This window comes from Falco biarmicus, chromosome 14, assembly GCF_023638135.1.
Source record: "Falco biarmicus isolate bFalBia1 chromosome 14, bFalBia1.pri, whole genome shotgun sequence".
NCBI lineage: Eukaryota > Metazoa > Chordata > Aves > Falconiformes > Falconidae > Falco > Falco biarmicus.
The window spans coordinates 24,041,916-24,057,586 of NC_079301.1; the positions used below are offsets into that span (position 1 = coordinate 24,041,916).

The window sequence follows — 15,671 nt, forward strand, 5'->3', positions numbered from 1 at the left end:
CCATTTCTTTGTGCAGGATCTGTGGCCCATGCTTCCTAGCAGTAGCAAAACATAAATGGAAGTTATATTGCGGTGCTTGACATGGAGAATCTAGAGTCTCGGCGTACCTTGGAAGCTGAAGATGCTGCTACTGGAGTGCTGCAAAACCTGCCTTGGCACTGAAGGCAGCAGTGTCCCTAACAGACGTAAAGTTTTGTTCCTGGAGTTTATCCTTTCGATTCCTTGAAGTGATCCACTGGGGCATCTCCTAGCTCTTCACCTAGAAATGAAGCAAAGTCTTTGTTCCCAAACAAAGTGCCCAAAGCTGCGGGGAGAGCCAGGCTTGAGAGACACTGCAGAGCTGTGTATAGATGCCTCCTCTGTCCTTTGGTCTGTGCAGGGCTCTTCCTTTGTAACCTTTTTTATTCCAGCACTGATCGTCTGCACAGAGGGAGGTGTATGGCATCATACAAGTCTGGGTGGTTATTTGTTCACAAGGCTTTGCTTTCTTATTCCATACTTTGTTTTCCTGCTGCTGTCGTGCCCTTGCTACGGGATGTTGCTATTTCAGGGAAGCAGAGCGCTTGATCTTGCACGATGCATGGGACTCTGTAATGAGCAGCCCTGCAACTCTGTATAACACAAGGGAGAAAAGACTGGATTTCCCTTGAGGCCTCATGGTACTTCCTACCTGCATGCATACTAGTTGAAATTGCAGTGTGCTACTAAGTTAAGGGGAAGATGTGAGAGGGCAAGGCAAGGTCTGGTTTTGCGGGTAGCAACACAATGACTGTTTGCAGGCAGCTTAAGGGGGATGCCTCCAGCATTTTCTGTCGCTCCAAGGGGTATCCCATGTGAGTCCTGCTCGGCCTCACAGGTAGGGGAACACACCATAGAGCAGCATGCAGTTATCAAACTACTGGGAAGCGTGCTGACGAGCTGGATTGTTTTGTACTGGGCTTCCTGTTAGACCCAAGGAAAAGCCTTAGTCAGTTGTGTGCAAGCCCCAGCTCTCATTAAGCTTGGCCTTTTTGGACCAGGACCACTTGTGTCTTGTGTCCATGCTGAGTCCATCCCTGGTGGGGAGAATCTGTGCACTCACTCTCTTCTACTTACTGCAGTGCCTCCGCCATGGATCTGCAGCCATCAAAGATTGGCAGTTTGTTTTGCCTGGGGGCAGAGGTCTGGGTTGCTGGCCTTCCGTGCCATACCTAGAGAAGCTTCTCATTCCCGTTTCTCCTTTAGACTTTAGGTACCGGAAGCAGAAGGAGTCTGCGAAGGGTAAAGGCACAGAGCTACGATTGAGGAGCAGGCTTTCCCCACCCCCCCGAAAATCTCAAGGACGCCCAGACTTTCGGAATGGCTTCTTCCTGGAGCCCTCCAACAGTTCTCCTGTCCAAGAAGAGCTGGAGAAACCATCAGGAAAACGCAAATGTAAAACCAAACACCTGGCAGGGATCTGTGATGAGGGGAAGGTATGGCTTGGACAGATGAGGGGAACACGTGTGGGGAGAAGAGAGAGAAGGGGACTCCTGTTAGTAAGACACGGCCACATGTGCCAAGGAGTTGTATTCCATTATTTTTCAGGGGAAGGGCTGCTGGAACCAGCCCAAAATGCGCTCTCTGAAGAAGCCCCAAGACTTGTGGACGCTTTGTAAGTCCCGTCGGGTCTCAGGGAGTTCCCCTGAATTGCCCATGGCCCAGAACATTCCTCCTGGAGCTCGGCGGCTGATTGTGAACAAAAATGCAGGGGAGACCCTTCTGCAGCGAGCAGCTCGATTGGGCTATAAGGTGAGTTTTGGTGCCCTTTTCTGCTCTGTGTCTTGGGCTGCCTTGTCTGGGTTTGTGTGTAACCAGGCCCGCAATGCTTTTGTCCATGTAGGACGTAGTGCTGTATTGCCTGCAGAAAAAGAGCAGTGATGTGAACCATCGTGACAATGCTGGCTACACAGCTCTGCATGAAGCCTGTGCGCGAGGCTGGATCGACATCCTCCACATTCTGCTAGAGCACGGTGCCAACGTGAACTGCAGTGCACAGGATGGCACAAGGCAAGCCAGTGAGAGGGGATCATCTGGGGAAGCACTGAGAAGCGTAGGGGCAGGGAGCAGGGCGTGTTTTTCAGGATGAGCTGTTGGTCATTGCTAGATTTGTTTTAACTCAAAACAGAGCGTTTGCTTTGCGGACCCATCCAGTCTCTTCTTTTTCTGCTAATGCTTCTGTCCTTGCAGGCCTGTCCATGATGCAGTAGCAAATGACAACCTGGAAACCATGTGGCTTCTACTCTCCTATGGTGCTGATCCCACTCTGGCCACTTACTCTGGGCAGACAGCTGTGAAGCTTGCCACCAGTGAAGTGATGAAGCGCTTCCTCTGTGGTAGGTGCCAAGCCTGGGAGCAGCAGTGCTTCCATCCGTCCTGTCTGGCAGCATACGGGACCAAATCTAGGTATCAGATGTTTTAGAAGTACTTGAGCAGCAGGTGACTGAATAATTTTAGTTCTGTCCTGTCATGTGTATGTTGTTTTACCACCCAAACCTTGATTATAGAATTGTATATGGTTTTCCAAATAAGATGCAAGTCACTTTTCAGTCTTTAACGTGCAAGGAGGTGGCAGTGACCTCTCGTGGTCACACAACTGAAGACAGTACTGTGTATGAGGCTTGGAGACTGTTCCACAGTTCCCAGTTACACTGCACTGCATAACCTGAGTGAGCATATTTTTGCTGCCAAGTGGTGATGCCTTCTACTTGAAAACAGCTCTGCCCAAATGCTGCCTGCCTGCTGTTGTTAGAAAGGACCATTTTGGCTCCCTATGGCCGGGAATGAAGCGTACCTGCTTTCTGTGCTGTTTGTGTAGAAGCAAGATGAGTGTTGCGGCTTCTACATCCCAGCAAGGAAGAGACAGCTAGAGTAGCAGTGGTTCCCAGAAAGATACAAGGCAGAAAGTCTCCCGTGTTGAAAAAAACTTGTTTGCCACTGTCTGTCTGAGCTCCTCCAGGCTTAACTATACATGCAGGTGTCGGAGATGTAATTTTGAACTCAAATCCACCCTAAGAACCTTTCTTTCCAAGCCACTTAGTGTTGTCCATTTTCTCTTTTCAACTTCCGTTTCACGTTCTCAGGCACAGGGTCGCGTTGTCCTCTCCTGAGGTACCCTTCTTGCAAGTCAGGTTTCAGCTTTCCCCATAATGCCTAACTGCAAAGTGGGGAAAAGCAGCAGAGGTGAACTGGCTCACCCCAGATCAATGGATATGCATGCCAGGGTCATGCTTTGACCAGTAGCTAAATGTTAATCCTCTCCATTTTTTCTCTTTAGATTACCTTTTGGATCTCCAGGGGCGCACTGATGGGGATCCTCGAACAGCGTGGGACTTCTACAGCAGCTCTGTACTAGGTGAGCTCATTCTATGCCCTTTCATGTACTGTACATATATACATTACTGAAGGGGCTAAAACTTTGAAGCCTCGTCTTGTTTGATCCTATATTGCTTTACATGGGCAGTGGGGTGGCGGGGTGGGGAAAAGCTAATACCCAAAGTCCAGAGCAGAGAGAAGTAATGCTAGGTAATGACACATCACTCACTCAGGTCTGTCCGTGTCCTTCCCAGCTCATGTCTTAGAGATCTTGCTGTCATGTTGCATGCTGGTAGTTGCTCCTGAAAAGGACATTTTCTTTGGGAAGCTGCACGTGTAGATCCCTCCAAATAGGCTGAACACGGTGTGCAAGGCTAGAATCCACATGCTGCTGTGCCTCCTGAGGGTCTTTGGGTATCGATCCAGGAGCATGTTATTCTTGTAGCAGTTCTTGCTACTCCCCAGCTAACCAGTCATCAAGATAAACCCAAGGAAGGCAGAGGACATACTTATTCCTTCGAGGTGTAGAAGTCTTGAACTTCCAGGTTCCCAGAGCTGCCCATCCCTCTCCTCCGCTTTGGAGGGGAGGCACTCATCCAGGTGAGGTCCTCTTCTTACAGTGCTGGGCATTTCCCAGTGAAGGCATGATTTGTACCTTTTACTGTCACTTTCTGAAATTGTGGTTACCATCTTAGAAGTTTTCTTGAAATGATACAGGCACAAGGTCCACAAATTGTTCCCTGTGTTGCTCCGTTCCCCAGGGGTCCATGAGTGAAGATGTTCTGGATCTAGCTGGGGGACTGGGCAGACTGCAGTGTCCCTCCCAACCACTTCTGAGACAGGAGATCAGCACTGTCAAGCCCTTCATAAAGACTTGGGTTACGTATGCTGGCAAGCTAGAAGGCTGTTGATTTTAGTTGCTCACATAGTCATTCCCAACATCCTCCTAGAAATGAAAAAAATCAGATACATATGGAAGGGTACTCTTGGTAGAGGACTTATCCTTGGAGGACCGTGGTGTCTCTTCATTTCAGAGTAAAAGAAATTCTTTACTCCTAAGAACACTTTATTTGTACTCCTAAGAACACTTTATTTGTAGGCTTTTGCACCTCAGGCGCACCAGGAAGACTGTTCAAACCACAACCTCCTTCCTCTGAATTTCTCACTCCTGAAACTATCGCAGTCCTTTAAGAAGAAGCCTCTTTACCACAAGAAAAATAGTTATTCTTTGACTTGAATATTTTAAAAGTAAAGATATTACCTCTTTTGATTTGTCACTGTTTCCCACTTGGATTCCTCTTGATAAACAAGGGAGGAAAATTGTGTGTGGTTTTGTGGGTAGGAGAGTTTGGCTTGCTTTGATTACTACAGCATGCTGAGTTCTTGGTTGCCCAGAGAGCTGATGTGCTTGAGTTCTAGTATCTGCTTGTGTCCTGTTCATCAGCGTCCTTTCCTCTTGAGGATCCTGGCATGAGATTTAGACTGCCAATTGTCATACCCTCTCTAGGAGGCCCACTGCCACATGCAAGTAATTTAGAAATGTGCCATCTTGTTTTTCATATACCCTAATGCCTGAAATGGAACAGGTGGATCTTGGAAAAGCAAGCCAACTGTGTTTTGTTCAAATTAGCTGCTTGTCTCAGTTCTTTCATTTCCCTAGCCCTTGTCTTGTCTTGAAATATCTTGTCTTGCATCATGTCTTCCCACATTTCTGTCCTCCACCCCATAGGTAAAAAAAAAAAAAAAAGGCTTTTTTTTTTCAATAAGCAAACCACCATTGAGTCTTTGGTGTTTCTTGGAGGAATGCAGGAGTGCTGGGATGCCATCGGTAGTGGCAGTTTACCACTCAGAAAGGCCTTGCTGAGACCCTTGGCTAATACATGGAAAATCTCCCCAGGGAGCGCTGGGCACTGCACTTCCTTTCCTTCCCCTGGACCTTAGTCGAGATTTTCAGAGTATTTCTTCAATTGAGGGTGGAAAAAGACTACTTTCCCTGTCAGGCATGTCCTACCTCTTGCATTGGGACTTCACACTAAATCCTGGCCACTGTGGGTACGTCTCTGCTGGGTCTCTGTCATTCATGTGGTGCCATCTGTCAGGTTTTGTCTTCCATCTCTCCTGCGCTACCTGAAGCTGGTTAACAAGCCAGACAAATCCCACATTATCTGCCTGTACCCTTCCCTAGAAATGTCATTTCATCCTCGTTGCAGTAAAGATCCTTCCAGTGTGGACTGGCCTGATGCTTGCATCTCAGGTGCTTCAAACTTTAACAGTTACCTCTGCACAGCTCTTGGGAGAACATAGGTTCCTCCCAGACATCAGCGAATATCCCTGCAGAAATGTCAGTGACGCAAAATGTTCTGAAACCCTGTGGCTTTGGTGATGATGTGGGATATTTCTGTCTCTGGCTTGGAGAGAGGGTGACAGAGATCCCAAGCCAAATCACCACCACGCTGCAGTGAGAGGCTCAGTCACACTGCCCCTTCTTTTGCCCCTCAGCAGGGAGTGTTCCCAGTGCTGCCCTTGACACTGCCTTTGGGAGGCTGCGTGGCAAGTTGTGGCAAGGAACTAACTCAGTTGGGAAGTAATCCTTTATCCTGCCAGGTCTGTTTTCAGCGGGCACAGAAAGGGACCTTCCTTTCCATCCACACCTAGATCAGCTTACAGCAGTGGTGAAATGGCAGCATTAGACCACTGTCACCTGTGCTTTGCCAGGGCACTGTGTGAGTTGGCAAGGAAGGGCAAGATGCCTGAGCCTGTGAGAAGGGGTTGGTTTCTTTACAGTGGCGTTTACTGAGTGTTTTGAAATGGGTCCTTTTGGCTTGGTTACCTTCAGCAGTCACCTCGGGTCACCAGGAGCAAATACTGCCCAGGGCAGGGGATTACCTCATTCAGCTCTGGAGTAACGGAGCTGCTCCCAGCTGTCATAGGCAGCAAACCAGCTCAGCAGAAAAAAGTCCTCCTCCTTCAGTGGTTCAGTCCTTCAAAATTTGCCTTCCATCAGGTCCACTAACTGAAGCACAAAGCATTGCATGTCCCTCAGGGTGGAGGAGAAATCCCAGGCCCCTGCTTGATCTGTTTTTATTCTTTGAGGCAAGAATATTGTCCACATTTTCCTTTAGGTCTGCACATCTCTGGGAGCCAAAAGATAATGAGGGAAGCCAGGGTGTGGGATCTCTGAGGTCTGAGTCTGGTAAAGTCATCAGCATCTTGGACTTCACACTACTGTAGTTCCAGATACAAAGTCCCACGCCAGGGTCTTGTTCTACACCTGGGAGTAGCATTGTTGTGTCTGATTGTCTCCCTGTTACTCTGCAGTGGTACAGAATGTTTCTGTTCTTGTCGCAGCTTTCACTTGGGCTAACGGACAGGACCGAGTGTGAAGAGTTTTCAGGACAGACATTGGACTGTGTTGCCGCATTAAATGCATTTAATTCTTTTTTTCCCTGGGTTGCTCAAGAAATTGGAATTTTTTTGGTGATAGCATCTGAGCTTTGCCTAGCAGTGATGTCAGACCAATACTCATGTCACTTATTTTTGTCCTATTCTACAATGAGTTTTGAAGATTTAAGTACTCTGGTTTTCTGTTTCTTAGGGATTTTTTTTTCCCTTGGCAGGACTAAGAAATTCCTTCTTTTTTTTCCTGAGACCCTGTTTGAGCCTGTATCTCCTGTCATCTGCTGTTGTTTCTTTATTAAAATAACATTCTCACTGGGTGCTGGATTGATTTGTAGAGCAGTATGGTGCGTGGAGCTTTCTCATGCAGCACACCATAAGATTTCTTTTTTTCCCCAGCCTTTTCTCTTGCAGGTGGTATTGAACTTTTGCGTGATTGGTTTATTTGCTCACTAGCACATTTGGTCTGACTTCTTTCTGTAGAATCTGAACTCTATTTTCTGGAAGTTTTTGGAGTTACTCTCTTTTATCTCAGCGGGACAAAAACCACTCTGCAAACCTAAGACTATTGATACTTCTTAACAATGAAATCCAGACAGCAAGCTGTTTTTCAACAGATGGTTTTTCAATTCAGATTAGTGAATGGTAAATTTAACTGCTTTTAAATGGCTGATGGATCAAGTGCGCTATTTGCCATCTCTTATGGACACAAATCCTGCTGAAGCTGAGGTACCTCCTGGAACAGCCAGCTTCAAGCCAGAAATCTGCAGGGCTGATTCTCTGAAGTCATGCTTGGTGTTGTTTGGTTGTATTAGTCTTTAGATCTGCTGCTCAGTTTGGTGGCACAGCCTTGCAGTCCTTACTTAGACACGGTTGCTGGCACACACCTCTAGATAACCTGCTGACAGTTGTCAAGAGTGGAATCCGGATGGAGAAGTACTCAACAAGCAGAGCGCAGTGCCTTCCTTTATAGGATCTGTGCAGAAAAAGCACCTCATACATCCACCTCCTGCTCTGGCGCAGGCTCTGAGGACAGCTGTGCTGGCAAAGCAGAGGGGACTGAGGCTGTTTCAGGGAGAGCCTGGGGGCCAGCACGTGTTTGGCCCAAGAAAAGACTACCAGTCAAAGTGGCTCGTTTTGCAAGCAGGCCGTGCCTCGTCTTGTGTGCAGGATCAGTGTAAACCTAAAGGTTGCTGCTATGACATAAGATGTTCTTTCTACCTGATGCGGTCACCAAGTGGAGTCTTGCTGTGCAGAGCAGCCAGCGCTCACACAGAGTTCCTCTGAGATGAGGGGCTCGAAGGAGAGCAGGAAGAGCCCCCGGGACTTGGCTCTTACAGTTGCTGTGATGTTGTGGGAAGGTTCATGGGAAATTGCAGTGGTAGCCGGTTCAGCTGGGCAGAGCTGTTCCCCAGGGAGTGATGAGCACTGTCTGGTGTGAAACTGTGAGTGATGCCAATGTCTCTTTTGCTTGTTGCAGAGGGGAAAGATAGCATTGGATGTGATCTTCTGCTCAACCCTCCAGGAAGTTCAGACCAGGAGGAAGAGGAGCAAGAAGCAGACAACTTCATGTTTGAGTTCTCAGACAAGCCACTGCTTCCCAGCTATAACCTCCAAGTGTCAGTGTCTCGGGGGTGAGTATCTTTTCCCAGAGCAGAGAGCATTTGGGTGACATTAATGCTGGGCTGGAGGGCGAGCTCACAGAACAGAGCCCTTGAGCTTATGAGGCTAGCAACAGTACAAGAAAGCCTTAGGCTGCTCTCCAGGTGAGAGATAACATGAAATATAAAATTCATACCCGCCTGGGAAACTTTGAGAGCCCAAGCTGACTGTGTGCTAAGGAGACAGGCCATACAGAGTTGCACTTGTGTCCTGTAGACCAGAAAGCACTCCTCCAAAGGAGATGATACCTTTATCCCTGTTCTGCAGGTAGAGACTGAGGAATGGTGCTATTGTAGCTTCCCCAGAAGGAGCAAATTGCTGCTGCTGCAGCAGTAACCCTCTTGTGGCACACTCCCTGTCATGAGCCATCTCATAATGAAGCATTGGACAGACTCTTACTTAGAATAATGTGAAGGTAGAAACGACACTTTGTGAGCCCCAAGTCAGAGAAGCAAGTAGAAGATATAGGGTAAGATGGAATTTGTTTGACTGATTGTGTGATCCTCCCCCTCTACTCTGCCCTGGTGAGGCCGCATCTGGAGTGCTGTGTCCAGTTCTGGGCCCCTCAGTTCGAGAGGGAGGGAACTGCTGGAGGGGCTCCAGCGGAGGGCTGCCAAGATGATGAGGGGACTGGAACATCTCCCTGATGAGGAAAGGCTGAGAGAGCTGGGTCTCTTTAGCCTGGAGAAGAGAAGACTGAGAGGGGATCTCATCAATGTCTACAAACACCTTAAGGGCAAGTGTCAGGAGGATGGGACTCTTTTCAGTGGTGCCCAGTGACAGGACAAGGGGCAACGGGCACAAACTGCAGCACAGGGAGCTCCATCTGAGTACGAGGGAAGAACTTCTTTATCTTGGGGGTGACAGAGCACTGGCACAGGCTGCCCAGAGAGGCTGTGGAGCCTCCTCTGGAGACATTGAGAACCCGCCTGAACGTGACTCTGTGCAACCTGCTCTAGGAGAACCTGCTTTAGCAGGAGATTGGACTGGGTGATCTCCAGAGGTCCCTTCCAACCCCAGCCATTCTGTGATGCTGTCATTCTGTGATTCTCAGAAGTCCATCTCTGAGGTGGTCACCTTGGCTTCTTGTTGCAGTCAGCAAAGACTTGACGGCAGGATTTATCCAAATGAGGGCAGGAGTAAACATGGGGCTGGTCCTTGGTCCTCTCCCCCAGAGTTAATGAAAAGAGGAGAAAGAATGAGGGACTACGGGTGAGGGAGACCTATACATGGGGGAATCGAGCAAGGAAAGACCCCTTTGGTTTCGGAAAAGACGGGTTTAAGGGATGACTTGTTTAACACAAAACTGAGAAGCAGCACAAGTAAAGCCAAAAGGAATAGCTGTTTTTGTGTCATCTGTCTGATGCCTGCTGTTCTGTACCACAGGTGGTCACAGGCTTGGTGTCCCCTTCACAGACAGCAGCATATCAGTCATTTCAGCTCCTTGAGGTTAAGAGCAGCTTGTGTACCTTAGGTGGTGCTTTTCCTTCAGATTCAGGTTAGAGACACTGGGTTGGAGGCAGGGCCTTGTAGGAATGCAGTCAGCGTCTGGCAGTGTGCATCTCTTGGGGTCCTGCTGCTCACGTTCCTGCAGAGTTCTGGCTGTGCGGCAGCATGGCAACCTGCGTTGCTTGGGACAGACCTGGCCGCCCTCAATGAGCAGGCGGGGGTAGTAAAGGATCTCCGCGTGCAAACCTGCTGCAAGCCTCCCTCTCTCCTCCTCCTGATGCTGCTCCTAGCCCTCTTTTTCTCCAGCAATGGGCAGCAGTGGCTTGCATTGATGGGTCCCAGTAGACTTGTTTCCCCTCCATCGTGGGGAAGGCTACATCAGGGCACAGCGCTGGAGCGGTCCTCCCTTCTCCACCCCTTCTGACACCATGGCTCTTGGATTTGCCGGGATTGCAGCGGGGCGAAAGGCGACTTGGAAGAGGCAGCAACAAAAGTGCTACTTTTCTGTTTAGTGAGTTTCTGTGCCTGCCAATTTCTGTCCATCCAGAGGGACACATACGGCACCCAGGAGAAATGGCCGGGTGGGAAACGGAGCCTCTGGTGTGGCATTGCTGGGTGGGGATGCTGCCGGGACACCGTTGGTGGCATACCTTCCACACCGATGTTCCTGTCCTGAGTGCTTTAAAAAGCTGTGACCTGCAAAATATGATCAAAGCGAGGTGCATCTCTGAGCCTGGGTCCTGTACGTGTGGTCTGCCCAGGCCCCGCGGAGGAGGACCCCACGGAGAATAGTGTCTGGGCCTCAGCAGCGGCGCTGTGTCGCAGGGAGGCAGTGAGGTGGGCATACTCCTCCACCCCTAACCCACCATCCCCTTGCTGTCCTTGCAGGCCCTGCAACTGGTTCCTCTTCTCCGATGTGCTCAAGCGGCTGAAGCTGTCCTCCCGCATATTCCAGGCCCGCTTCCCACACTTTGAGATCGCCACACTGCCCAAGGCGGAGTTCCAGCGTCAGGTCTCTCTCAGCCAGGTGCTGGCACAGGAGGAGGTACAGGAGAGTCCCGAGCCAGCACAGGGTGCTGCAGAGACAGTGGAGCTGGTGCACTACGAACCCGAGCTGCTGCAGTTGCTGGGTTCAGCGGTGGAGTACCAGGCCTGGAGCAGCTGACGGGGACAGATCACTCCCTGCATCATGAGGCAATAATAAGGACCAACGGGAAGTAGCCCTCTCAGCGCCAGCAGCAGGGACCCGAGTCTTTGGCCAGCCAATCCTCCTCTCCTCAGGGTCTCCTCTGGCTGGGGAGAGAGGACCCTTGCCTCCAATGACTTCCCAGGGTCCCTTCAAAACGAGCAGCGGCGGTTGTGGCCATCGGCCCCATGCAGCTACAGTGGGCAATGAAGCCCCCCTCCACGGGCTGTTTGAGCCAGAGCTCATGGGGCAGTGACAGCTCCGGCTCTACCGACGCGAGGGGTGGTGGGTGCCGCTGCCTCTCCCCACCTAACCCCACAGAACTGCGCCTCTCTGTTTGCTCTCCCCCCCCCCGCAACGTCTTCCATAGTATTTATTTAATTAGTATTTAATTTGTAATGTTTCCTTTGTTTTTGCTGAGTCTGTATCACTGTGATGGTGAGCTCTGGGCTAGGGGATGAGGGCTCCCTCCAGCCCCTCTCCAACGCTCCCCGAGGCTGGTGCTCCCCCTGGACCAGCTGGCCCCTGAGCTGTGAACCTGGGGGGGCCACAGCCCTTGAGAGCCAGGCTCTCACACCTCAGCTGAGAGCCTGGGGACAGTTGCTTCCCTTCGCTTTGGAGCCGACTTCTGCTGAAGGTGCTCACCTGCCAGCTGAGAGCCAGCCCCCTGCTCCACCCTCATGTCGGGCTCCTTCCTGCATCTCATTCGTGCTGCTGCTCCCACTCCCCAGTGGCTGTTGCACGGGCAGGCACAGCCCATGGTCCCCCAAGCGCACCCCACACTTCTCGGCAGCTTGTCCCCCCACCCCGGGGTCTCTTGTCACTGCAGAAGCCCCTTCCTTGCCCTGCGTGGTGTCTGCTTGGCCTCGCCCCGCTCCCCATGCCCCTCCTGTGTCACCAGGAGCAGTTCTCTGGGAGAGAGCGGGCATGGTGCCTGCTGCCTGGGCATGGGGCAGGGCTGCTCTGCTCCCGGGAGATGGTACAGTTTTATTGTACAGGTGCTAACAGGACTGAGGACGGGACAATCTTGGCTTTTCTGGCTCTCGCCTGCTCTGCAGTGGGAGCGTTGGGTGGGGTTTTCTTTTGTTGGTTTGTTTTTTTACTTTGTGTTGTGTTTCTTCCCAGCCAGGGCAGGCATTACTCCTTCCCCTTGGACTCCCAGCTGCCAGCCTCCCCTCCCAGGGGCCAGGCAGCACCTTGTTTAAGCCGAGGGTTTTTTGCCTTTGGGTGTGTATTCTGGTTGCTCTTTCTGATTTCTGTTTTATTATAAGCAGCAACACGCTGTGGTGTCAAAAACACTGATGTACAGAAAAAACCTGCATCAGGCCGCCCGTCTCCTGCCTTTTCTTCCTTTTCCCATGTCTGATGCCCACTGCAGGCAGGTTTCCTTGCGTGATGGCCCGAGCCTGTGGCTCCGCAAGGGGAGGCAGTGAGGCTGCCTGCCCACAGCAGCGGTGTGGCTGGAGACTGGGGCAGGCACCAGCTGCGGTGCCTAAGCAGGCAGCTATGTTCTTTTTGCGCTCTGTAACCATGGAGCAGGGGGACATCACCGAGCCAGGCAAGCTGTTGGGGAGACTCTGCTGCTCCTCCCAGCGCACAGACGCCTGCTTCTGCACTGGTGCTGGTAGTGGAAGCTCTGCAGCTCAGCCCAGCTGTGCCCAAACCCCACTGCTGGTGGCCAGTGAGCTGTGTCCAGCTTTAGTGCCTGGCAACCCTGGCTGTGGGGCAGCCATTTTCTGTCTGGCTTCACCCTGGGGAGCAGAGTGTGCATAATATTTGTTATTTGTTTCTTTTGGAAAGACCCATTTTACACCTGCTTCCCTACTCCCCAGCCCAGGTGCGCTCCAAGGCACAGGGATGGCTTAGCCTCTGTACGTGCCCAGGATGTACCTGTATCCTGAAACTGCTCCTGAAAAGATGCAGAGAGGCTTTAAAGAAGGGAACAGGGAATGAGATGGGAAGCTGGAGTGCAAGAAATAAGCTGTGGATTTATAACTAGGTCCATGTGGGTACTGGTGCCGATCAAAGCCACTTCAGAAGACTGGAAGTCCAAAGGTCACAACAGGAGGCTAAAGGCAAAGGCAAAGGCAAAACTGAGTAGAAAATGGCCCAACTGTGTTGGCTGGTGAGAGCAGAAAGCCCCAAACCAAAACTAGATATCCAGGTCAGCAGCAGACATTTAGCAATGGGAAGTAACACGGCTGAGCAACTCGGTTGTTACCTACCCCTGCCTTGACCATAGCAGTGCGCAGGATGCCAGCTCAGCTTTTTGATATACTGCAGGCAAAGTGGTGCTGATACGAGGAGCCCGAGAGCCACACAGCAGAGCCAGCAAGATTTCTGAGAGCCTCGCAGCACAGCACCAGGCTGGTACCTGAATGTACTCCAGCCTGACGAAAAGAGCTGCTGGTCCAGGGATACAAAACCTGTTTTGATCCCTGCAAGCAAAGCATTGCCTGGGTATGACTTTCAGAATGAGAGGCACAAGGCCTGTGATTGCTTCTGGCAGGTCATTCACATGGCTGTAGAAGAAGAGACCAAGGGCAGCAGGAGTGCCCTGGCAGTGGGAGTAGAAGGAAAGTCTTGATCACGCACCACTTTGGGGGGGGGACGGACTTGACCACAGATGGGGTGCAGCACTGCACTTGCTGCTAATGACAGGTGAGCATTAGAGCAGGGGAGGAGGGTCTTATAAATGGAGGGGCAAGTGGCTAATGTACATGCTCCCACCCCCCCCTACAATGGGGAGGTTCCCTGGGATACCAAGGTGATGAGGCATGGGGCAAGCATTAGGTAAAACAGACTTAAGATTACGATACAAATGAAATGCTCAAAGTCCTTGGCTTGAATAGCAGAGAGGTGAGTGGGAAGGGAGCTTGAGGTAGTCAAGCCAGACAGCCGGCTTGCTGCCAGCACCAGCCCAGGGCTTGCCCCAGCCAGTGCTGGGACACCCTGGTGACACGTTGACTCAAAAAACGGATCCCAAGGAGCGAGGCCAGCGGAGGCCCCATCTGGTTGGGAGCTGGAATGCCAGCGGCATGGGCAGAGGCCGAGGGCACAGGCTCTGCTCAGCGTGGAGAAGAGGGAGCACAGGGGCTCTCCAGCTCTGCCTGCTGGCGTGGGCCTTGCCTGCGCGGGTCTTTCTGCCAGGGTGGAGCAGGCACACATGAGCCCTGGGGGAAAATGGTCAGCTTTTATTGGCCTCAGAAAGCATGCAGGGCCCAGCAGAGGCTGGCGCCACGATGTCCTCAGGGCAGCTGAATGCGTGGGGCGCAGTCCCGGCAGCCATCCCTCCAGTGCCTCCCTGCGCTGCACCTTCCGCATGCAGCACGGGCTCAGGGGCAGCCGGCACCTTCATGGGCCCCGCTGGCAGCAGGGCGCTGCTGCTCTCGCTGTGCCGTGATGCAGGTACAGGAGAAAGCCCTGCGCAGAGCCCTGAGCACCCTGCGGAAGAGGGAGGGCCGTCGCCGTCGAGCTGGGGTGTGCGGCAGGGCGGCGATGCCTGTGGAAGAAGGAGAGCTGTAGGCAAGGGGCTGGGCAGGTAATGGGCAAGGTCCTGCCTGCTCCCCACCACCGAGGGCTTTCCCCAGGGAGGGGTGTCCAGGGAGCGGCCAGCCCCTCTGCACGCAGTCCTGCCGCCATGGCCTGGGTGCAGGGCGCCGGGACAGCCGGACCGGGCCTGCCCTGGCCGAGGCAGCGCTCGACTCGGACGTACCTGGCTCATCCTCGGGCTCATCCCTGGAGCCGGAGCAGGGCGATGTGTTACCACTCTGCTCGGAGGTTGCCTGGCCCTCCGGGGGAACAGCGTGGGGGTCCTGGAAGAGCTCCAGGCTGATGTCTTCCCACTTGTCGTCCTCCTTGGCCAAGACCCCTGGCGCCTCCTATAAAAACAGGAACAACAAAGGGAGAGCTAAGCATCCGTCACTGGATGCGGGGAGAAACCGGCGCTTGGGGATGGGGTTTCGTGGTAGGCTTGGCAGTGTTAGGTGTCGGGTTGGCTGGGCTTACGGTCCTGCAGCCAGAGGAGGGCTGCGTGTCGCCTCTGTGCTGGGAGGTCGCCTGCATGGGGAGAGCAAGACTAAAGGCGGGGGCGGGGGCCGGGGGGGTGGTGGTGGTGGGGAGGAGATGGAGAGGATGTCCACCAGCCATGTCCCTGCCACACATGCCCCGGGCGCCGCGCCTGCCTCCGGTACCTGGGGATGCTCGGTGCTGGCCACGCACCCCTGGCTCACCTGGTGCCAAGGCTCCCAAGGCAGGGGACAAGCTGTCTCATTGTCTCCGTTCTCTGCTGCTGGGGCAAGGTGTGGTGTGGCGGTGTTGTCCACAGCATTTTCAGGCAACAAAAAAGCCCCTTCATGATCGTGTGCTGCCGGGGAGATGATGGCTGCACTAGCCTCTCCTGGAGGGTCTCCAGACATGGGAGAAGCCATGTGTTCTCCATCCTGGCGTTCGTCTGGGACAGGAGAGGCTGTGCTGGGCTCTCCCCGAGGCTCTGCAGCCAATGTAGACTCGCTATCCTCAGTTGCTGCACGTGGTTTTACTGCCATCGCCGCATCCATGCTTTGTGCCGAGTGCCGCTGTTCCACCGGCTGCTGGCTGCGTTCTTGGATCACAGCCTCAAGCTCGTGCAGGACATCACTCATGT

At 52.4% G+C, this 15,671-nt stretch overlaps 2 protein-coding genes across 7 annotated transcripts in view; one reads left to right on the forward strand and one right to left on the reverse strand.

The window, feature by feature from the left end:
- Positions 1-12,353, forward strand: part of BCORL1 (BCL6 corepressor like 1) — a 30,953-nt gene extending 18,600 nt beyond the window's left edge. For 2 of the 6 annotated variants that reach the window (XM_056359300.1, XM_056359301.1), the window contains exons 8-14: positions 1,225-1,454; positions 1,567-1,770; positions 1,862-2,028; positions 2,209-2,354; positions 3,296-3,373; positions 8,210-8,363; positions 10,729-12,353. In XM_056359300.1, coding sequence (XP_056215275.1) covers positions 1,225-1,454; positions 1,567-1,770; positions 1,862-2,028; positions 2,209-2,354; positions 3,296-3,373; positions 8,210-8,363; positions 10,729-11,005 — 1,256 coding nt within the window. In that variant the 3' untranslated portion in view covers positions 11,006-12,353. Of the gene's footprint in view, positions 1-1,224; positions 1,455-1,566; positions 1,771-1,861; positions 2,029-2,208; positions 2,425-3,295; positions 3,374-8,209; positions 8,364-10,728 lie in introns of those variants that run through there. The other 4 variants (XM_056359302.1, XM_056359305.1, XM_056359303.1 and 1 more) reach the window with 4 other exon arrangements.
- Positions 12,354-14,198: 1,845 nt separating this feature from the next.
- LOC130158595 (uncharacterized) lies at positions 14,199-15,403 on the reverse strand. Its single transcript, XM_056359308.1, has 3 exons — positions 15,259-15,403; positions 14,742-14,907; positions 14,199-14,528 (listed from the first exon to the last, which is right to left on the reverse strand). The coding sequence occupies exons 1-3, from the start codon at positions 15,381-15,383 to the stop codon at positions 14,214-14,216; spliced, it is 606 nt and encodes a 201-aa protein (XP_056215283.1). The 5' UTR covers positions 15,384-15,403; the 3' UTR covers positions 14,199-14,213.
- Between the last annotated feature and the right edge of the window lie 268 nt (positions 15,404-15,671).

Excerpts from the sequence above, each read along its gene's own strand:
- LOC130158595 (XM_056359308.1), bottom strand. The coding sequence starts at position 15,383 with ATGAAGGGGCTTTTTTGTTGCCTGAAAATGCTGTGGACAACACCGCCA. Across the intron at positions 14,908-15,258 it reads CTTGGGAGCCTTGGCACCAG|GAGGCGCCAGGGGTCTTGGC; the intron begins GTGAGCCAGGGG and ends CTGTTTTTATAG. Across the intron at positions 14,529-14,741 it reads TGAGCCCGAGGATGAGCCAG|GCATCGCCGCCCTGCCGCAC; the intron begins GTACGTCCGAGT and ends CTTCTTCCACAG.